Source organism: Osmerus eperlanus, chromosome 2 (genome assembly GCF_963692335.1).
Source record: "Osmerus eperlanus chromosome 2, fOsmEpe2.1, whole genome shotgun sequence".
NCBI lineage: Eukaryota > Metazoa > Chordata > Actinopteri > Osmeriformes > Osmeridae > Osmerus > Osmerus eperlanus.
The window spans coordinates 7,100,743-7,124,137 of NC_085019.1; the positions used below are offsets into that span (position 1 = coordinate 7,100,743).

The 23,395-nt window shown below is 43.6% G+C and overlaps 2 protein-coding genes across 2 annotated transcripts; one reads left to right on the forward strand and one right to left on the reverse strand.

Moving 5' to 3' along the window:
* Positions 1–3,603: 3,603 nt before the first annotated feature.
* LOC134010219 (4-galactosyl-N-acetylglucosaminide 3-alpha-L-fucosyltransferase 9-like) lies at positions 3,604–6,053 on the reverse strand. The gene is made up of 2 exons (XM_062450032.1): positions 5,921–6,053; positions 3,604–5,349 (listed from the first exon to the last, which is right to left on the reverse strand). Exon 2 carries the CDS (start codon positions 5,336–5,338, stop codon positions 4,289–4,291), a length of 1,050 nt encoding a protein of 349 aa, XP_062306016.1. The 5' UTR covers positions 5,339–5,349; positions 5,921–6,053; the 3' UTR covers positions 3,604–4,288.
* Positions 6,054–14,954: 8,901 nt separating this feature from the next.
* LOC134009961 (adhesion G protein-coupled receptor E5-like) lies at positions 14,955–23,259 on the forward strand. The gene is made up of 18 exons (XM_062449761.1): positions 14,955–15,114; positions 15,349–15,501; positions 15,909–16,028; positions 16,158–16,280; positions 16,399–16,439; positions 16,548–16,661; positions 17,170–17,323; positions 17,590–17,709; positions 17,968–18,155; positions 18,262–18,426; positions 18,684–18,878; positions 19,034–19,251; positions 19,391–19,457; positions 19,581–19,672; positions 19,763–19,931; positions 20,132–20,227; positions 20,802–21,338; positions 23,000–23,259. Exons 2-17 carry the CDS (start codon positions 15,411–15,413, stop codon positions 20,841–20,843), a joined length of 1,995 nt encoding a protein of 664 aa, XP_062305745.1. The 5' UTR covers positions 14,955–15,114; positions 15,349–15,410; the 3' UTR covers positions 20,844–21,338; positions 23,000–23,259.
* The last annotated feature ends 136 nt before the right edge of the window (positions 23,260–23,395 follow it).

Below are 23,395 nucleotides of genomic sequence, written 5' to 3' on the forward strand. Positions count from 1 at the left end.
CCTCTCTCCCACACTCCCACTCTCTCACCATCTCTCCCTCTCTCCCTCTCTCTCTCTGCCACAGTCCCACTCTCTCACTCTCTCCTTCTCTCCCTCTCTCCCACTCTCACATTTTCACTTCCTTTCTCCCACCTTCCCCACTCTGTCCATATCCCACTCCCCAACTCTCTCTCTCACACTCTCTCCTTCTCTCCCTCTCTCTCTCTCTCCCACTATCACACTCTATCTCTCTTTCCCTTTCCTCCCACTCTCCCACTCTTTTCTCCACCCTATTGTCCTTGCCTGCTCCCTCTCAAGCCACTGAGGTTGATAGCTGTCTCATAACTGTCAACCACTCACTTTTCCCTGAGCGGGTTATTGGTGGTCGCCTGCGACCTGGTGCTGTTTTACCGTAACTCTCCGAGGGGAGGAGAGAGGGGTGTGGAGGGGGTAATGAAAAAAGCATGTGTGACGAATTGAGGTACAGGGTGAGGGAGCAAGGGGTGTGGCGACGAGGAGGCGAGAAGATGAGGGCAGAGGAGACGGTGGAAGTTTGTAAAGAAATGCAGAGCTGTTGGGATCAGAACAGCGGAATCAGCACTTATGCAAACGGTCCGTGGCCCTGGCCGCACATCGTGCACACACACACACACACGCGCAGGCAGGCACACGCACACACAAACACACACCTGTAAACATCCACCCAGCATGTTTTCCTGTTTTGCAGCTGGGAGTATCAAGCATATCTGGGTGTCACCCAGGGTAGAGTCAGCTCCCTGTTGCGCTGAGACTATTACATGGTCTAACAGAGCTTGGCTAATAACCTGGACCAGATCAACCGATTCCCTCGTCCTCTGAAGATCATCGCAAATCAGAGGAACCGGAGCAATTCTCCCTCACTCTCTTCACCTCCCTCCCTTCCCCTTTCCATCCTTCTCAACTTTTCTTTCCTAACTCTTATCTGTCGTTTTCATTGGCCGTTCGGCCTGCATCCACACACGACTGTTGTGTTTTGTTCTGATCCCTGTTGCCTGTTTGTTGCTGGTAATCTGTTTGAATAGCTGTTTGGGGCATTCGGATTGCATAGCAGCCCACATTTACCGTCTTGGTGGTTGAGCACACATCTGTCTCTTTTACAAATACAATTCACGCCCAGATTCGCAGAATCACGTGCTGAATCCTGCTCACACCATCCCTCCCCCCCTCCATGTGTGTATGTGTGTGTGTGTGTTTTGGGGTGGGAGGATGAAGGGGTTTGTGTACCGCTGCTGCATGTGAGGGGGTTTTCATGTGACAATGTGTATCGCGTACTGAGCGGTAGCATCAGTGGTTTTGGATTGGTGGTGATTGAATCAATTCTATCGAGTGACCTGAGCGATAAAGAGAGATGACACGTGAAAATCCCTGTATTATAAACAGTGTGTTCTTATTGACTTTTTAATGTTGCAATTGTACTGAGCCAACACTGATTGTGTTTTAGATCACACACTCGGCAGCTGTACTCCTGGAATTGGCTCTTAGACTTTGCTTCAATGCTTTCAAGTGGGCACAATGAACCCAAACAACAAGGCAGAGAGAGAAAGAGAAAGCAGACATTTATCTCACCATCAGAGAAAACTCATAACTCCTTACTCCACCATTACAGAAAGTGCCAGGTACCCTGTACCCGCTGTGCACAGAATGCGCACCAAAAAAAAACGACGTCAACATCAAGTGTCTCCTATGTGTCGCCATGGAATGATGTTCACACAGGAAAATGCTTTGGATTTTTGGGGAGTTTGCATTTGTTGTCAGTTGGTTTAAATGCAGCCCAGGGTTGTGGGGTGCCATGTTTGTGTATGCTGTGGCGTGTGAATGTTGTGTTGTGTTGTGGCTCCTGAGGGAGACAGTAATAAAACACCTTCAGGGGGGTCTGCAGCCCCAGTCTTCATACTCCTGGGTAGGTGGGAGGGGCTCCTCCCTGCCAGGCGGAAGCATTTTACACTCCCATCACTCCCCCCAGGCTCTCTCTCTCATCTCTCTCTCCCTCAACTCTCTCCCTCAACTCTCTCTCTCTCTTCCTCTGTGCCTCAGATTCAGGCTCACTCTCTCGCTCTCTTTTCCTGTCACCGGCTCTCTCTCTTCTCCCTCTCTCTGGCCGCACACGCATACACACGCGTCGTCAACCCTCCTTCCCACCTCAGACCTCCATTTCTTCCCTCCATCAACTTAGTGACATCCAGCAGTGGGCCATGACATTACAGAAAAACAGGGGGAGGAGAGCGCCGAGAGAAAGTGCCAGGAAGGAGGGGGAGTGCGAGGGAGGAGGGTGTAAAAGGGAGCAAAGAAATACCGAGGGGGGCGGAGGTAGCAAGAGAGGGGCAAGAAGGAGATTGAGAGCAAGTGGTGGAGAGAGGGAGAGGGAGAACAGAGGGAGAGGCCAGTGAGTGATTTCCTTAGTGCCCGGAGACGACGTGGGGTCTGCTGTAACCGGGGTGAAGGAGCGGTGAAGCAAACCTGATGGTGCCCAGTTCTGATGAGAGGGACTGATCCCTCGGAAAGAAAGAGCTCAATAATTCAAAGACAAGCGGGGAAGAGGGGGAGAAGCGGGGGGAAAGGGCAACGGGAATGGAGAGAGAGAGAGAGAGAGAGAGACAGAGAGAGACAGAGAGAGAGAGAGAGAGAGAGAGAGAGAGAGAGAGAGAGAGAGAGAGAGAGAGAGAGAGAGAGAGAGAGAGAGAGAGAGAGAGAGAGAGAGAGAGAGAGAGAGAGAGAGAAAACAAGAGAGAGGAGATGACGAGAGCTGACACATATTTGAAATAGACGAGGTGAATCGAAAGTAATCAAATGACCCGTCCTCTTTAGTCCAGTGTCGATATGAGGATGTGACATTGCCAGAGCGATGTTTGATGCCGGAGCCAGTATTTGCAGTCCAGAGGTGGTTTTCCTGGCTCAGGTGCAGAGCTGTGAAATGTGTGGTGCTTTGTTCTCAGGTAAGTCGTGTGTGCAGCCACGTCACTTTGAAACCATTTATTCACCTTGGCAGGCAGTGTGCACAGCGAGGCCACAACCAACGCCTCTGTGCATACTGCACTGCAGACACAAGCAGAGGTCTCATGCACTTAGACAGCTACAGGCAGCCCTCTCCGAGAGCTGCCCCCCAACACCCCGAGTGCTCAGTCTGCACAGACACGCTGTTCTCTCTCTCTTTCTCTCTCCCACTCTCTCTCTTTGTCTCTCTCCCTCTCTTTCTCTGTCTGTCTCTCTCCCTCTCTCTATTAGCTGCCTTTTTTGTTCAGACAGAGACGCGGGGAGTGACAGGCGGAGTAAGTAAAGACACCGGCATGGAACATTAACTCGCGTTAATGGAGGTGGAAATAGAATGGATGCGACTGAGATTGATGTAGTAAAGGTCTCCTCGCTTGCAATGACTCATCGGCTAAAGAAAAGGTAGTGTCCGTGAACAACACGTATCATTTGTGAGAGTGACTGTAAAAAAGAGGACAGGGAACAGGGTTTACAGCGGTTTGTGGTTCAAGCAGAGGAATAGAGGATTGAATGGAGTGTTGATTGTATGAGGGTGAAGGTTGTGGCAAGAACACTGTGATAACAAGCACCAAGCACAGCGATAAGACTTCCTCATAGTACAACAACTTTAAATTCATTTCCAGGGCCCACACTTCATTGTCAACATTTTCAGAAGTTGAGGAAATCGGGAGCTGTTCATAAGTTGGATGATAAAAGCCAAGCTAATTAGTAGCTGGGTCCAATTAAGCATTAAGCAACACGATAATCTCCACCATGTCTCCGACCTCTAATTTGAGCCCATTTTTCATTTATATGACAAATGGGATTCATTTTCCCACATACATAAATATTAATTTCATGCTTTTGAAATGGCGATTTATGAAATGGAGTATTGTCTGTCCAGAAAATGCACAGTGTATGGTGGGTCTAGAGTGCCCCCTACTGACAGCCACAGCACTAATAATGAAAAACTTTCTCCCGCTTATGTGGCTTTGTCAAAACATGATAAGGCAGCTTTACCTAGGTAAACACTACCTGAATTGACCTTTGCATTGTCGTCATGCTAGATCCTTCTATTGCTAAAAGCTTTTGTAGGTTAGGTTCCTACTTCAAACATTCCTGTTCACTGTGTTCAGTCAAATACGTATGTCATGAAACTGCTCCAAGTGTATTCAGTCCAACAAGAACATACATCTGTGCCAGGATTAGTTAGTACAGTTTGATTTAATAGGATTCCACATATTTGACTTGGGGGCATTCATGTTTCGTCACCTGGAAACGTTTTGACCTCTAGTGTCCCATCTCAGCTCAATTCTGTGTCGTCCCAGAACCATTTGTAGAGTTGCTTGATGGTCCGACGCTCAGGATGGCGTCGGATATAGTCGCAGGTGTAACAGGCGTTCTGCAGGGGGATGCCAGTGAGGCTCACCTCATGGTCCTTCTGCCACCGGAAGAACCCACGATAGCTGTGCTCGTTCTGGTCCAGGTGCTGGAGGTGTTTGGCTAGGCCCAAGGGAGACTCAAAGTCATCCACGTGGATGAAGGCGTCTCCGGGGATGAACTTCTCGTAGTTCTGTCTGGATGGGCCCATCACTATAGGAACGGAACCCAACTTGAGGGCTTTGTAGAGTTTCTCTGTGATGTAGTCCGTGTGTATGGAGTTCTCAAAGGACAAGTAGAACTTACAACTGGAGACAATGAGCCTGTAGTCACTCTCAGTGACCTTTCTGCCAAAAGGGAGCCCATATGTGTGAATGCGGATGTGATTGCGTAACTCCTTGTAATACCACACTCTTTTATGCTGCGGTTTCCAGTTGCTGACAAACCAGCAGACCAGTCTCTTTTTGAAGGGGATGACGGTTGGCCTCTTCTCTGTCATGACGATGGATCCATAAGGCATGTGGATATCTGCATCCTGTCTGTAACTGAGGGTCAAGTTGAAGACATTTTCCAGGCACGCAATTTCTTCTGTGTTAGAGGGGGATTCATGATTCATCCACACCCATTTCTGGGAGGGGGGTCGGGGGAACGTAGGCAGATTAGAGCAATCCGTGGCTATCTCTCTGTGGTGGATGAGAACAGCATCAGCTTTGCTGAAGAGCTCCTTTTCAGCTGTTAGATGACAGCCATGGATGTTGAACCTTGAGCCACAAGCTGTCAGCTCAAATGGATGTCCAAAGGGCCAGTGCCAGACCAGCACAATCACTTCCCTTGACTGCAAATTGAAATTCTTAGCCAGGAGTGCGACCCAATCGGATGGGGAACTGTAGAACAGGAAGGAGGAGACCAGAAAGGCCAGCAGAAAAAAAACTGTCCAGACCCATCGTCCGATCCTACGGAATGATACAGACATCCTCTTTCAGCCTGTGAGAGTGGAAAAGGAGGTATTTTCATTATGTGTAAAAGCAGATAAACAAATGTAATCCTACTCTCATCGACACAGGAATCACTGGACAGGACAGGACCCGGTAAAAGTCAACAGTGTAGCAGTTAACACAAAGGTTTATTATAAGAGTGTATTCATTGATAAGTTATGTGGCCTGTGCAATATTTATATATTTCAGAATGTGTGTTACACATTCTGAAATGCGGACTCTTGTAATAAACGTGTCACTCATGTGACTTGTATAAGACTCTACCACTGATTTCTACCACTGATTTCTACTACTTGCGTTCCCCATAGACTGAAAACAAATCATTGAGGGGTGCGCTTTAAAGCAATGAAGCTGAATGGACCACATGTATTGTAACATATCTTTAGATGAGTTTGTTTCCAAGCACATTGTATTATTATTATTATTGTATAATAACACTGAGGGAGGTTTCCAGACATGTCTGAAGATAATAAACAAGATAGCAGTAAAATTATAAACTGTACTTAATAAATCTTAAATTAGACATAATACATCAAAAGAAACTGAACTGCTGGTCTTACCTGCTTGCTGTAAAACTGGATTTTAAACAAGAATGAAAGACATTGACAGGCTTAGTTGATAAGTCTCAACTGAGTTAAGTTCTACGTCACATTTAGCTCATGTGCTTCCACATCCTAGAAAAGTATTAGTGTATGACTGCAGAATGACTCTCCAACCTTTGTTCCTAAAGGCACACCTTAGATACACTGCCATTTCTAATGCCAGTCAACATTGCTTAACCCTCGTGCTGCCTTCGGGTCACATGACCCAAAGGTTCATAACGAACCATCGTTGTGTTTACCCAATTTTACCCAATACAAAAACAAATAAAAATAATTTTCTTTTAACCTTCGCAATGTGGGGGGTCTGAGACAGCCCAATGGTTAAAAGAAAATGCTTCACTTTGTTTTTGTATGCGGTAAAGTTGTCGCAATACGACGGTGGGTCACAATGACTGATGGGTCAGAACGACCCGAAGATAACACAAGGGTTAAGAATAAAATAAGACACCCAACCAAAGAACAGGAAGCTAATGTATGTTAAACAATAAGTGTGGTTTAAGTGTATACTGCAAACCTTCGCCCTGCATTTTATAAAGACAAAACATGGAGATACAAAAAATGTCAAACTTGGCAGATGTTATGGTTCACCGTTTTAGCTTACCTCAGCTTATAACTAACTGATCTTGTCCATTAAGTTGTTGGCAATGTTTCTCAACAAAAAATGTAGCTCCAAGATGCCCGGCTCAAACGCATTCAGTTGTTCGAGCGACCTTTAAACTCTTTGAAATGTAATTCAAAAAACAATGCATCTGTCACAGGGTCGTATTCATGCCTAATCATTTTTAGTTTCACATCTTGGGCCATACCGATACAAAGAAAAACCAATCACAATTTCTATCACCATTTTAATATTTATTAATTGCCATCAGCACTAACATTCTAAAATGTTTTAGTCCCAATAGGCTAATAGTTATATTACATTTACAGTTCATTCTGCAGCTGCTTTGATCCAAAACAACGTTATAGTGTAGGTTTACTTTGGTGCCTTCCAATGTCTCCGTTGAACCAAATGACAGGAAGAAACACAACTGCTGAGATAAAACTCTGACACAATCAAGCATACAGTACAGTACAAGCACGGTGTCTTTACTCAGCCTCACATAGCCGTGGAAAACGCTCTCTTGCATCGGGAAACACTTGTCACAAAGGTCCGTTCATTCAGCTTCGTTTAAAGCAGTTATTCATGTTCATTCAATGGCACACATAGCTTAGCTCTATTGGGATAGGTCAACCAAATCTGCAATTTGGAGCAATTGCCCTTTCTTCTGACAGAACTGACAAAGCGTATACTTTTACAAAGCAGCGCTTACTGTAAAGTGTTGTATAAAACGTTGCCCACTAGGTGGGTCTATTTTCTTGTGAGAAACTCAGTAATGCACTGCTTGTGTGTGCGTAGGTATGTAGGTCTTCTGTAGGTTGTCGTCTGTCTGTTGGTTATCTGCTCAGTTATCCAGCTTTTTATTCTGAAAATGACATTGTCATAGATTATATTTGGGACAGTAGGTTTTATGACAACATGAGCTGTATTTTTTTTTCTGACAAAGTCTATCCTGACTCTACTATGGGAGTCAGGTGGCTGAGCGGTGAGGGAATCGGGCTAGTAATCCTAAGGTTTCCAGTTCGATTCCCGGTCGTGCCAACTGACGTTGTGTCCTTGGGCAAGGCACTTCACCCTGCTTGCCTCGGGGGAATGTCCCTGTACTTACTGTAAGTCGCTCTGGATAAGAGCGTCTGCTAAGTGACTAAATGTATATGACGGCTTTCTTTTTCACACAAATCAGTTATCACATAAAGAAATAGCGAACACCTAACAAAGGAGAAATGTACTAGTCTAAAGATGGATTTTGTCCATTGTAAATTGAATGTATTTACTACAAGGCCGTAGCCAAGGAGTCAACATTGGGGGAGACGAATTACAATGTTAATGATCATTTTGGACAGCGTGCATGGTTGCCTGTCGTAGCGTAGCACATTTAATGGGGGGGACATTTTGACCAGATTTGAATATTTGGTGGGGATGTTTCCCCCCCAATATATATTATGATTACGGCCTTGATTTACTGACATGGCTTTAGTGCATTGCCAGGATCTATAGATCTTGAGAAAGGAAATATCTTTTAGCACAAACTCAGTAAATACTTACTGAATACAAAAGAGTGTTTCGTGATACAATGGTAGGCTACATTAAATGTTATTGGTGTTGGCCTAAATAACAACCTATTTGACTAGTTTGTTTAGTTCTCATGCAGCAACCAGGAATGTAGCCCTCAACAAGTCTTGTTTGCTACACCGACTGTCACATTTGACAGGCTTAACTACCAAAATCATCGCATCGTAAAAAAGTAACTACTGAAAAACAATCCATGCTGTGCTGATGTCACAGAGACAGACGTAGACAGACACGCTGCAGAGATACAGGCCTCGACACAAGTCAACACACCATCCTGTGTGCGACGACTGATAAGAGACGGAGAGGAAACAGTCAGCTGTGTGCCGGTGCAAGCCTGCCTGTCTGAACTACATCTGTATGTACTGATGTTAGATAGTGTTGATTCATCTCCACCATCAACACATTTTATATAACTGTCTGAACCAAGAAGTTCCAAAGTTGTATGGCTCGCAATAGGTAATGTGCTAAATTGTGCTCACAGTTTAAAATATATATGCTCCCAGACCAACAGATGTTGCAATAATGTTTTGTGATGAATATAAAAGAGGGAAATGGAGAGAGATAGAGAGAGAGATAGAGAGAGAGAGAGATAGAGAGAGAGAGAGAGAGAGAGAGAGAGAGAGAGAGAGAGAGAGAGAGAGAGAGAGAGAGAGAGAGAGAGAGAGAGAGAGAGAGAGAGAGAGAGAGAGAGAGAGAGAGAGAGAGAGAGAGACTTTGCACAGCTATTGAAATTCAATAAAACCTTTTATGGTTTCCGAGAGGAAACTTGGCTCAGCAACAAGTTAGGGAGGGTGCCCAGCCTTTTATAGAAGTGGCAAAACCTTTTCTTACCCTCTGCAGAAATGATTTAGTGTTTTGCTCTTTGTCACTACAACACCCTAACAGCACCGGAAAGAGAAAGCAGCAAGTGATCTGAAAGTCTGTTCTGAGGCTGGGTAATGGTTATGTTACAGGGCCTTTTTTGTTGTAAAGCAGTCGCTGGTGGTTACCCGTATAGGACAGCGGATGTGGTTACAGAAGTAGGTTGGGTTAAAAATATCTGGCTTAAAAGTCAGATCGAGGAAGAAGACCGAGCAGCTATGAAGTGAGTCCAGATAGCATTACTACTGTGTATCTACCACTTCTGGTTCTTTTCAATTTGCTGGTTTATTTCAGTTCCGATAGGAAACCCACAGCTATAATACTGATAATGTGTCCAAGATCACTGGGAGGCCCATGTATAGTAGGGTTACCCACCATGAGGTCCAGACCCAGTACTCGTCTCCAGTCTGCCAGCAGAGGCTGGCCTCTCTCTCCAGACAGTCAGGAAGCTGTTGAGACAGAGGGCCTTGTTGAGACCTTCTAGATTGTTTGGGCACGAAAATGAAACAGCAGAAAGCAAACATCCTAAACTGCTAAATGTACACATGTCTGAATGACCAGGGAGGGATTAGAACAGAGTGATCTGGATCCCAGCCAAAAGTACATATTTACTTTAAGGAGTGAAGAGTATAACATGAATTTGAATATACACATTGGTATACACAGTGGTTTCAGGACAAACATAAGAAATGTGGTTGTTCTCCGACCTAAGTGTTTACAGCACACACAGTTTATTCACAGTTCACGTTGTGTGAGGTGGCACTGTTGCATAACTCTTTCTCTTTTTTCCCCAATGAAACAAAAACAATAAAGACATGAATCTTAAATACAATCTCGTCAACATTCCGTCGTGATTCGCAGAGAAAAGCACTGACATCAAATGAGCTCCTGATTTACGGCGTTATGTTCAACTGGGAGAGCTTTCACAATGTAAAGCGTACAGTGCCTGGGCAACAGATGGGCACGCAGAGATTAGGATGAATGCCGTGCTGGCAGGACAAGGTCTAGCCCAGGTCAACAGGGTCAGACTGAGTCTGCTCTGAGGGTAGAAGAATCGCTGCAGCTTTAGCCAGCGGTCTGTCAACAGATCACCAGGTCCACACAATATCAGCCAGCACTGTTGTCCAAGAGCTTGGGACATGGCTGTCTGCACCCATTAGCTACTAGTACCGCTGTACTCCCAAAAACATGTAGGCATTTGTACCTATTACTCAACCTGAGTTGTAAAGGTCATTGATTTTTACTGTATATGTAACAGACGTGGTCTTGCAAGCTCCGTCAGAGGTATCGGGCAAATCGTCCCGCACTGGGTTCGAACTTACCACCTCTGGCTTCCCAAGCGCCACCACTACCAACTACGCCAACGAAAAGCTAGCTATTCGTTGATGCGGGTGGCCTGTTACATACCTGAGGAGTGAGTTTCACCGATACACATCGGCTACATTCACCCCTCAAACTCACTCCGGCCGGTTAGCTGATGCTAACCTAGCGATCCGGGTCACGGCACCAGTGTAACAGACGTGGTCTTGCAAGCTCCGTCAGAGGTATCGGGCAAATCGTCCCGCACTGGGTTCGAACTTACCACCTCTGGCTTCCCAAGCACCACCACTACCAACTATGCCAACGAAAAGCTAGCTATTCGTTGATGCGGGTGGCCTGTTACATACCTGAGGAGTGAGTTTCACCGATACACATCGGCTACATATATACAACAACATGAATCATGTAATGGGTCACACTGGACAGAGTCATGGGACAATGTATGAGCAGACACACAGAGCTGAATAGAAAATATCTTATATATAATCAGCTAATCTGTGTGTGCATAGATGTGCGCGGCGTGTTAGATGTGTCATGTGAGTGCATGTGCATTTTCACAAGTACCGCATGAAGTTCACACTTCTAGAAGATAGAAACAGGGTGTGTTTTCCGTGGAACTTGACATCATCGATCTTTCCAAGGCAGGGAGTACTTTGCAGTACATTGATGAGTTACAATATGGTCATGTATTCCTTTCAAGGACAGAAACTTACCCCATGCTGTGTCCTAGAAGGAAATATTCTATAGAAACTGTATTTGTACTTGTTTATTCATTTGACCAGGTGCCAGGCATTTATGGACCAATGATCCCAGGCCAACTACAAATAAACCATCAGGTTAAACCTTTTAATTGATAATCTTTGTTTTTCTTGGGCATCAACACAGCAGACAAGTTTCACACTTCTGATATCTTAATGTGGTAAGATATATCTTACCACATAATCTTCCGCAAACGGAATTGACACGTCAAATAGAACGTCGTGTTTCCATAGTTGCTGTGGTTTTCAGTGTCCACACTCTTAGCACTTTCAGTTCCTCAACTCATGTACAGCAGTGTTTCTATACTGGTCTAGAAACACTGCTGTACATAACCTCAGGACCCGCATTGACCTTGTTGATTAGGTCGGAACCGGGGGGATGCGACCATCCCCACACCATCTCGCCCACCAGTTGAGCGCCACAGAATGTCGTGTCATGGCCAATGAGAACGATGCATATGGCAGGAGGAAACGTCCTTCTTTCGTTGCAGAAGTGCCTGCACATTGTGTTATGACTACAAAACATTGAAAACGACATGACTGTCAACGTGAGATGGCTAGAAGTTTTTGTTTGGTCGTCGATGACTCCATCGATGCGGTTTCCGTTGAAAGTAAAAGATGTTGAAATAACAACTGAACATCTGCTGTGCTAAGTGTATTGTTCGAGGCGTTGTCGCACCCTCGTTAAATCTGTTACTGCTGGTCAACTGAAGACCAACATATAATTGGAGCAGAACGGAAGTGGATAAAGAAAGGGCTTCATTGTTCTCACTGAGAATTGTGGGCATCTATAGTTACAACGTTGATGTCAGCAGGGGCAGATACAGTCAAAGACTGGGAGCGGACGGCTATATACCTGTCATCAGCATCAGAAGTAAAAGCTGACCGCACGGCCAAGCGCGGGTTTCTACACTAGCATTGTTCTCGATCACAATGAGCCCTCCCAACCCTGAGTCGTCCTAACCTTACTGTGTGTCTGCTGTGCGTCAACACAGCTGTTAAAGTGACAGGGGACAAGTCGGAGACAAGAAAGGTTGACGATGGAGACTGTTGGAAAGGGGGGAGGGGGGCCCATACAGAGAAGGAAAGGAACACACAGCGACAAAGATAGCTCTCCCCTGCTGCCCTTCGTGTCGTCATTCACAAAGACCACAACCACCGCTGGTCCATGTGGTAGCAGCAGCAGCAGCAAAGTTACTCCACTTCGCTCCCCAGCCGACCCCTCCTCTTTTCCATCCTTGTCCCCGGGGCGTGACTCAGACAGCAAGTCAGCTGAAAGTCGGCCCAGAAATCCCCAGCATGTCAGAGAGCCAGAAACAGCCCAGAAGCCCAGACCTCCACTGCCAGACAAAGAAAGAAAGAGGAAGAGAGGAGGAGACAGAGAGATTAAAACTGACAGCAAGTTCTAGGCTTATGATCAAAGAACATTCTGTACTTTTATCTCTGTATTGGTGATGTCAGCAGAGCCCTAAATGTCACAGCAGTCGTTTGACTGAGTTAGTGCATAGGCTGAAGTCTCTTCTGAACTTCTCACTGCTGTAAGAGAATACAAAACACTTTGGAAAACAAAAGAAGACATTTCTTCAGTATCCCACCTTGGCTAACTGTTAAAAGGGTTAAGCCCTGGTTTATTTTGCGTTGAGGCAGTGCTTTCCTTCCTCACCATGATAAGCAGGGAATGTCTTCTGATGCTGGGTGAGTCCCATTGGGAATCTGTTTAATCAGTTGTCATGTTGCCATGGAGAACGTTCTGCGATGTAAAATGGTTAGGTCGATTGGAAAACTTGCTTCAGTGGAATTTGAGGCGCTAACGTGCTGATGAGGAGACTTCATTGGGGATAACTCCTCTTTGTCGCTCTCTATCAGATTTAAAACAAACTGGCCCATTTTTTATACTTTAAAAGTATGGCCTTTTATCATTTACAATATTTACATTCATGTATTTATTAGTGATGTGTTAGTGATCAGTCTTTGCTAATCTAAGATTTCTAGTGAGTTGTGTGTTTCATCCTCAGCTTCAGCAGTTACACAGTTGGGTAGTATTTTATTAACTTATCAACTTGCTGTATGTGTGTGTTGAAAGAAACTCACAACATACCTTTAATTATGTTTAGTTATGTTTTTTACCTATAATTGACATTCTTTTTCACAGCTCACTGAGAAATATTCACTTAGATTACACAGATGCACTTTGTTATTTCCCTAAGCTCCTATGACTGACGACCAAAACCAATGATCTAACGTTTTCATCAGCTTGCGGGTAAAATAGTAAAATAGTTATAGCTATTTTAAAACTAAAGTAATATTCTGTGGTTTATTTGTGTTTGCCACGTGGCAGTATTGTGAATTATTTTAACTACTCGCCATATTTCACAAATTTGGAATGTACATAGGACTACAATTGACAGAGGACATTTTTGCCTTAAAGCTCTTTGGTGCAGGAAGTCACATATTACTGTACATTACTGCATATTTTTTTAAGTAACATTCTCAACACTGATTCATAATAAGTGGTCCTGTTGTCTTAACACTCTCCAAGCTTTTATCCTGTACTTGGAGACAGAAATCTCCAAGCCCAAGGGAACACTGAATGAATAAGAACCACAGGGAGTGAGAGAGGGAAATGGAAAGATAGAAAAACACAGTCTCTATTCTTCAACCCAAACTTTTTTGGTCTCTCTCTAAAGAGGCCCACTGTGCTTTTAATGGATATACATCATGAGCTCATCCCTGACCAAAATACTTGTCTGATAATGCCCACACACACCCACACACTCACAAACACTCTCTTAATGTACACTCGCACACATCGGTTTCTCACAGACACGCTCAACTACGCAAACTCTTTCAGACAAGTTAACATTGTCCCTCTTGTTGCCATGACATCACAGCAACGTGATAACACAGAGCTGAATGTGAGAAGGAACTCTTTGATGATCTCTGACAAAAAAACAAAATGGCCTACTGGTATGGTTGACTGTAATATTCTGGGAAAGTCCTTGGAGAGCTACAGTGGCAACTCGAACAATTTTGTCAGTCTGGCACAATGAAAATATATTTGTTTGCAGCAATTATTATTTTTGAGACAATATTTTAACTTCTTGGGTGTTTATTTGATTCGTCAACATAGTATAACAGAACTAAAACCTTAATGTTGCTCAAATGATCCACTCTGCTACTCCTGGTGTCTAATTCTGCCACAATCCTAGTTGACCTGCCTGTTTTAGCAATAGTCATTATCCACAATGTTATGCCAATGGCCAGTTTCCTGCTACACAGGAAGTTGTCACCTCTTGAGACACATATGGGGTTCATGGGTTATACAGGCAAATACTGTGAGCACAATTGGTGTGGAAACAATCAAAGGAAATCAGTATGTTAGGGCACTTATTTGCTGAAGGCACTGCCAGATGTTTACAGTCTCTCCTCAAAGTAAGATAGTGTATTTATCTCAAAATAATCAGAGAAGACACACAATGTACCTGTTTGAAAAGCATAGGGTTACAGATTACGTACTGAAGTGACATACTTCCGCTTCCCTTGTAGCTCTTCTTGTCTCCTTGGAGATGGTGCTGGGATGTCCCCCAGGATTCCAAAAACGACAAAGTAGTTGCATTGGTATGAGTATCTCTCATTTGGAGAACAGGATCAGAGAATGATGTGCAAATAACATGTTCTCTCAGAAGTTCGTTTTTAGGTTCAGTAATTTCTGCATTGCTTTCTTATTTTATAAACATTGCTCAATAGATACTTATTGGATGTATATCCTGAAAATGCTCACTGTACTGTAGCTTTTTATTTACTTTTTCAATAGTCATTCATCTCTCTAGCGAAGGATTAATCATTATCGTATTGTATTCCTTCGTTTGTCTGGTGTTTTCCCTCAGACTTAAACGAGTGTCTGCCTGATGATGACTATGAAGATATCTGTGGTGTAAATGCTCAGTGCTTCAACACCAATGGCAGTTACAACTGTCGGTGTGATCTAGGCTTTGATCCACAGGACAAGAACTTCACAGCCTCAGAGTCTGTAAAATGTCAAGGTAAAAAAAGTGTTTGTTATTATAATATAATTATATTATACATTATAATTATTATACATAATTATAATTCATATAATTATGATACAGGAAATGTTTATTTTCCTAAAACATATAAGAAAATGTGATGAGACTTGTTCTACTGTAAAACACCAACAATGCTGCATGATATTACTGTAATGCCATATGATGCATGCACTTCAGAGCTGACATTATGTATTTCTGTTGCCCCCTAAGATGTCAACGAGTGTGTTGAAAACGAGGATATCTGTGGTCCTAATTCAGAATGTATCAATACGATGGGCAACTATTCTTGCACGTGTCTTCCTGGCTTTGTCTCAAGTAACGGAAAGGAGACCTTTCCGTCTGGTGAAGGAGTCACATGTAACGGTAAGTGGACATTGAAAGAAGGTGTGTGCTTACTGCTATTGTCAGTAGGTTTACATTCAAAGCCCAAAGTGAACGTTCAACATGTCTGATCTTGACATTTGATGGATGAGACCACAAACTGATCTACCTGGTGGTGTCATGCTTCTCTGGTCTTCTTATTTATATTTGTATTTAATTTTTTCCCCATTATATTATGGGAAGTCAGATGGCTGAGAGGTTAGGGCTATTAAACACACAGATTGTTGGTTTGATTCCCAGCCATGCCAAAATGACGTTGTGTCCTTGGGCAAGGCACTTCACCCTACTTGCCTCGAGGAGAATGTCCCTGTACTTACTGTAAGTCGCTCTGGATAAGAGCGTCTTCTAAATGACTACATGTAAATGTATTTACTCACTATTTTCTGCAGACAGAGATGAGTGTGAAGATGATGACATATGTGGGCAGCATAAGTGCAACAACACCCAAGGAAGTTACCAATGCGTCTGTGACTCTGGGTTTAGACGTGAAAATGACGGATTATGCAAGGGTAAGATCTGTAACATATCTATGGTGTGTTGAATAGGCTACAGATGTCTGTAGAGTGCTCAAAGTGTTGTTCATAAGTGTGAATCAAGAGATGTTTAATACCTAAAGGCTCTAAGTCTCTTATCTGCAGAGATGTGTAAGATAGATCCTTCACTCTGTGGAAATGGAAACTGTACCACTAAAGCTGATGGCTATAACTGTGCCTGCCACGTCGGATTCACCAACTATGGCAATGAACAGTCCAGGTGCAAAGGTGAAATGATTCACAAACTCAACTGTTTCTAAAATATATGTTCCACGCGCCATGTGCAAGGGGTTCACCACCACCCTACTCCATTTCATTGTCTAAATCCACTCTTGTTTTCCCACAGAGCTGAACTGTGAGACATTTAACTCTGACGACAATCTCGAGGTAGGAGTCTCTATCATTGCATACTCCACGACAGTGCAAAATCCCTCACCTTCTATGTCGTGTGTCATCAATCCCCTCTCTGTCTTTCTTCCCTTCCCTTGTTCTCAGATGCTCCCCGATATACAGAACGCAATGACTCTGCTGAGGAACAGTTGTCTGGAGCTGAGTGAGACAGAAGGGCTGGTGGGGGCCCGGCAAGTGGAGGGAGAGTTCCTGCTGGAGGTACAGTACTTCCACTCATTCCATTTACAGCCAGAGATTAACCCACTACCTAACGACACACATTACACGTGGGAGGCGAATTACTTCATAACATCTCCACCAATGCTGGAGGTGCACCTCACCACATATGGCATACTGTACTGGGATGGGGATACCTCAGTGGGAAAGCATTTGAGTGCGGATCAAGTGGTTGCATGTTCAAATACCCCCTTGTCTATCGCCTTGGATGAAAGTGTCTGCTTATTAAAAATAACGTACTATTTTATTGCCACACATAGATGCTCATGTCCCATAATGTGTAACATGGGCCAGGAGGTATCACCATAATACTACTGTGCTAAGCAGAATTCTTCTGTCTACTATATATTGTTATCTGATCAAATTCAGGATGCGTTGTTGGGCTGAGGTATTTGGTACAGTCTCTGGTTCTGACTCGTACTCCTCATTTCTCCTCAACAACCTCCTCCTCCCTTCCTCTCCTCTCCCTCCCCTCTGTGTGTGGGTCTAGGCTATGTTGTCTATGATAGATGGGCTCCTGCAAGGCGGGCCACTTAATGATAACAGGAAAATGACAGTCCTTCTGGAGTTTGTGGAGAATGCATTAAAGCTGATCGGACCCATGATGAACAGCCCCAGGACCAGTCGCTCCTACAACCAAGTCGGTAAGAGAGAGCCAGCAGAACATAAGAGCAATATTTATGTCCCTCCTGTACTTTCCTGTTCTCAAAGCAAGACATAAACTTAGGACTGTTTTGGCTTCAAAGCCACCATACAGAAGCAGTCAAGAGGTCAGTTATGTTTTCTGTGACCGGGTTAACTGTTTCTTTTTCTTTTTTTTGAATCAAAATTGTTGCTACTTACCTTATTGTTCAATCGACAAACACGTCCTTATTGTGTTTGGTGGGATCTAAATGTTATCACTTCACAGAGGTGGAGCTGCTGAAGAGAGGTGCAGACGTCCCGTGGGGGGCTGTCTCCTTGTCCTCCAAACACACACGTCTGAACAGCAGCTGGGAGACTGCTGCAGGAGATGCCTCATCCTACCCAGGTTACACTCATTTTCATTGAAATGGAATGTATCTTTTATCCAAAGACAGACAGCAGGGGATTTGAACCTGCAAGATTTTCATCTAGAGTCAAGTGCTCCTCCGCAGAGCTTTACCTATCCCATCTTTAGCATTGAGCTTAAAAGCTATAACGTTGAGCATGACTGTACTGATATCCTATGGAGAAATAGACTGTCCACTTCTACTGGGTGTTGACTAACCCCAGACTTGCTTCCTGTCCCTGTGTGCGAACATCACAGGTTTTGCAACCATATCCCTCCTCACCTATAAGGGTCTGCATACATCCAAACAAACCTTCTTTAGGAGCGGGAAGAAATCTGAGGACCAGACGCAACTCAACTCCAAAGTGGTGACGGCCAGCGTTAGCAACACCAACACCACGCTCCTCACAGAGCCCGTGGTGTTCACTTTTTACCATCTGCAGCAGGTAGAACGAAAAACACTGTCTCCATTCAACTTCGTCGCCGTCATTTCCTGATTGTCGTAGCGTCAGTGACTCCACCGTTCTAAAGTGCTGTGCGCTTGTCTCCCAGTCTGATAATGGGTCGCGTAGCTGTGTGTATTGGGAGCCCAAGCTGGACGGTGGATCGTGGTCTGACCGAGGTTGCACTGTGTTGGAGTCCGAGAAGGATTACACAGTGTGCTCCTGTAGTCACCTCAGCAGCTTTGCTGTGCTCATGGCCCTCCATGAAATAAAGGTGAGGGTATACCTGCAGCTACCTTACCACCCCAACAGATAGCACACACTCGTTTCGATCCCTCCGTTGTCGCCATGGCGTGACCTTGGGTGACCTCCCTTGCGTTGGGTTTTATCAAACATCTCGAAGGTCTTGTTTTGGATATGAAGTGTACCCCTAAGTTGAACCCTAACCCGATATTGAGATGTCAGCATTACAACAGGTCCGCCTGTCTTTTCCCTCTGTACCGTTTGTTCATCCATCTTCCCCCGAAACAGGACGAGTTCCAGCTGCGGGTGATCACCTGGGTGGGCCTGTCCCTGTCTCTAGTGTGCCTGTTCCTCTGCATCCTCACCTTCACCCTGTTCCGCTCCATCCAGAGCACCCGCAACACCATCCACCTCCACCTCTGCATCAGCCTCTTCATCGCAGACTTTGTCTTCCTCGCCGGCATCACCCGCACAGAGAACCCGGTAACTTGTGACACAATCGTAGCGTCGCATCGGGGAGGGTGAACAAAGAATAGTATTTTGTTTCTTTATTTCAACTATGAAAGCATCTAAGATTGTCCTGTACGAACCCTAATCCTCTCTCTCTCTTTTTTTCTTGCTTCTGTCTCCCCCTTCAGGTTGGCTGTGGGATTGTCGCAGGGTTGCTGCACTATTTCTTCCTGGCAGCGTTTTGTTGGATGTGTCTGGAGGGGGTACAGCTCTTCAGGATGGTGGTGCTGGTCTTCAACACCACCTTCAAACCTCTCTACATGATGGCAGGGGGCTATGGGGTCCCTGCCATCATCGTCCTCCTGTCTGCCATTATCAATGCTAAGGGATATGGCACGACGCGCTAGTGAGTTGCCACTGCCCTCTAGTCTGAATCTGAATTGAAGAGAATGAAGTCATTTCAATCATATCGTTCAATATACCAATTTAGGGATTGTATGTCATGTACAGATACTCAGCATGAATGTGTATTGTGTGTGTTTTAGCTGTTGGCTCAGCCTGGAAGATACCTTCATTTGGAGTTTCTTTGGCCCTGTCTGTGTCATCATCATGGTGAGTAAGTGTGGAGCATAGATCAAAGAAAAGTACCCTTTGTCTACAGATCAACATTTGTTTGATCCTACATTTTTCTCATCCTGACCTGAAAGGCGAACCGAATCCCTGTTTCTCCTCTAGGTGAACGTCTTCTTCTTCCTCATCACTGTGTGGAAGCTGGCCCAGAAGTTCTCGAGCCTCAACCCTGACCTCGACAACCTACGCAAGATCAAGTGAGTTCACCGGACTAGGCCGCCAGACTAGCCATTGGACGGTCAAACATGTTCAGGATCTCAACGTGTGCTCTTTGGCACTCTCTGCAGGGCCTTCACCATTACTGCGGTGGCTCAGCTGTGTGTGCTGGGCACCATGTGGATATTTGGCGTTTTCCAGTTTGACCAGGGCACTCTGGCCATGTCCTATCTCTTCACCATCCTAAACAGCCTCCAAGGGGTGTTGATATTTGTCATGCACTGTCTGCTCTCCAAACCGGTGAGTCACACACACACTCTTTTCACCGTTTTTTTGGTCACTGTTCAGTTCCTAAGTGGATTAGCGCGTATACATTAGAAATACTGCACCTCATTCGATCAAGATACTCACAAGCATGCTTGTTACTGCACGTGGGTCTGTATAGAAATGTACTGCACATTTGGAATGACTGCGCTCTCTTTGGTTTTTGCTTCTTGTAGGTGAGAGAGGAGTACAGCAAGTTCCTATCCAGGGTCTGTGCACCAGAAAAGAAGAAGTACTCAGAGTTCAGTTCTAACCAAACAAGCAAATCCCAGGTTTGTGAGAAAGTTGTAGTCACCCTTGCAATGTTACATCTTTCATTATATCTTCATTCATCTAACAACCACAACCAGTGCATTCCCCCTAATTACATTCCCCAGTTTTAGACCAATCCTATTAAAGTACAACAAAGGTATCCATGTCATACAATTCCCATTAAATACCAATTAAATTGACCAGGCATTTTGTGGAGCCAATTGCTTTTAGCAGTTTTACTGCTTAATGGAAAAATAACCCTCCAGAGACCCGTTGAATAAATCAGACCGTTAATTTAAACCAATGAGCTATGTGTGGGCAGTGTATAGTACTAGAGCAGAGATGGAATTTGTCCAGTTCTTTCCCCTCCAATGAGACTGAAGAACATCCAAAAATGACCTCAGCAACACAAAGGAAGAAAAATTACTGAGGAGATACTTTTTGATCTATATACAAGCAATAATGAGTGAGGTAATCCAGAAATTAGTATGAAAGGAAGTTGTTATGTGAAGTGATGCATGTAGTCTGGGAGTTGTCCGAGCACATTTAACTAAATGTATATGGATTCTTTGTGTGCTCTCTGTTTTCTCCTAGACTTCCAAGAGTGCCCAGAACACTGGAGAGTCTCACATTTAACCAAACAATTAATGATCAAGGATCTTCTCACACTGTCGGACTTTGTAATTAGTTCACACATGGAAACCCTGTTAGCCTGAGGTTGGATAAGGAGGTGGCCATGTTGTTAATAGCACGTACTGTAAATATTGAGCTGGTCTAAAGCATTGAGAGGAAAGATTTAAAAGGCTATTTATTGTATGTTGTATTGTAGTATTTTATGTGTTGTTACATAGACAGTTCTGATAGATTTCGGACTGAAGCTGGGCAAATCTCTGTTTTACACATTGGCTTAGTTATAATTTGTTCAGTATCATCCAGGTACTTTATCTATTTTTTTAAGACAATCAAGAGGAAAAGCATCAATGACAAAACGATCAAATGTTGCTTAGATGTTTTCTGTTGGTGTTTGTATGTTCATGTCATATATGTATTTATATATTTTCAAACCATATCTATCCAAAAAGGGAGCAAGATGGAATTGGAATGTAAAATTTGCAGTATTTTTATTATTGGGTGTGCTCAAGCCTTCGGCGAGAGCACAACCTTTGTTCTCTCACATATATATTATTATTATTATTATTTTTATTTTTTTTGCCCCCCTAAAACTCAGTCAATATTTGGCCTACATAGACAACGTAGGTGTCAAAAGTTTCGTCTTGGTAGCGATTGAGTTGCTTGTATTGGAATTTACGTTCCGTTGCATGGTTTGGGCTTAAGTTAAGTTTTTGTGGCGAAAAGTGAAGCTAACGGTGGCTAATTTGCTAGCCACAGTCACTGACGTTACTAACGTCACTACGTCACTAACGTCACGAAAACACGCGTGACTACCTTTGGCAGAACATTCGTTTCGCATCTGTTAACTTGGGGGATAGCTAGGCTAACTATAGCTTTACTGCAAGGCAGCTGCAGAAACGCCACAAGCAAAGAGGCCAGGGTGATAACTATTTACTCATTTTACTTTGTGATATGACACACAATTGTGATGTGTAATGTACAGTATAAGCTGATATTATTAAGGAAGTACATCTACTTTCGGAAACAGTAGTCTACTATTTCACTGAAGTATTAGCATCATGACATTAGCCTGTGTTGCCCGGGCAACACATACTACAGTGGTCTATGATGTAGCGTTATCTGTTTTCAATCGTTAAAATAAACATTCCTCACATATACATTTTCGTTGTAGGATTTATTATGACATTAGATTACAAGTAAACGATTTGTGAGTGAAATTATCATTACCTGTGGTTTCAATCCAGTGTATCACTGCAACGCTGTAGCCTACGCGAGACACTACAAAAACATCTACACAGCTGTAGGAAGTCAAACGGCGACAGAACATGTTCGGCGTACTCCCCTTACTTAAATCAAAAGTATATCTAACTACTAACCTGAACTTCATTGCCACAGCCTAAACTTTGTCAATCTGTTCATGAAAATAATTAATTTCAGCCTAAACCGTACAACGGAACGTTAAATCCAATTCAACCAACGCAATCGCTACCGAGACGAACACAGCAGTAGTCTAGTACTGTACCGTAGTAGTACAATTTACCGGGGCAGCTTCTCCACACAGGGCTATATCGCATTTTGCGTTGTTACTGACAATGATCGCTACCAGTGAGCTTTTTATGAATGAGCGATTTTCCACTAAATAAATGTCAAGCTTATTTACGTTTTTGGGGGCATATTTTCAGTTAGCAGATGGTACTGTTTGAATCGCGATTCCATCTTCTACTGCCGGTAACGTCGTAGAATAATCTTCAAAGGGGGTTCTTTATTAATGAATGAATGCAATATGAGTAGGCTAAATGCCTGAAAATATCACGAGAAGGGAAAACTTAAAAGGACGTTTAAGTCATAGAGATTAGGTCAATTTTTACACCGGTCTGCCAAATTTATTCGTTTTGATTCAGCTATGAGGCTGCCTCTTGCAGGGGAAATGAGAAGACATCATATTTAATTCTACACTTCACTCGTATTTTCAGTTGTAAATGAGCAGCACAAAAAAAATGCTTTTAAATCTATGTAATCTTTATAAATAATAAGTATGCATTTTAATATAAAATATACAGATATATCAGTTGTAAAAATGTCATTCAAAAACGGACCCCTGTGCAACCGAAGCAAGCAAGCACACCCTACAATTTCCCCAGAAATTGTACCCTCTCTAGTTCTGTGTTATAGTCTCATCTGATGATTAGCTACAATGCCCGTCCTTGACCTGGAGGTTGCTATGTGCAGGAATATTTGTAAAGTTAGCTCTGAACAACCACAAATAAGATTTTCCTTTTAGCTTAATGTTAAGAATATTTTATTAAGTGCAACAGCAATATGGATATTAATATTCATAAAATAGAAAGATTGATGCAATAACGTACCAAACATGTACTCTTCATCAGTTATTTTTTGTACAAATAAAATATTACATGTCTGAAGTGTTGAAGTCTGATTTTAATTATTCATAGTCATTTAAGAAATGCAAACAGGAAATGTCACTGCAATCCATTGCTATTATGTAAAAATGTTGGCCTTGCATTTGTAAAAGTGTTTTCCGGTTAGTATCAGTC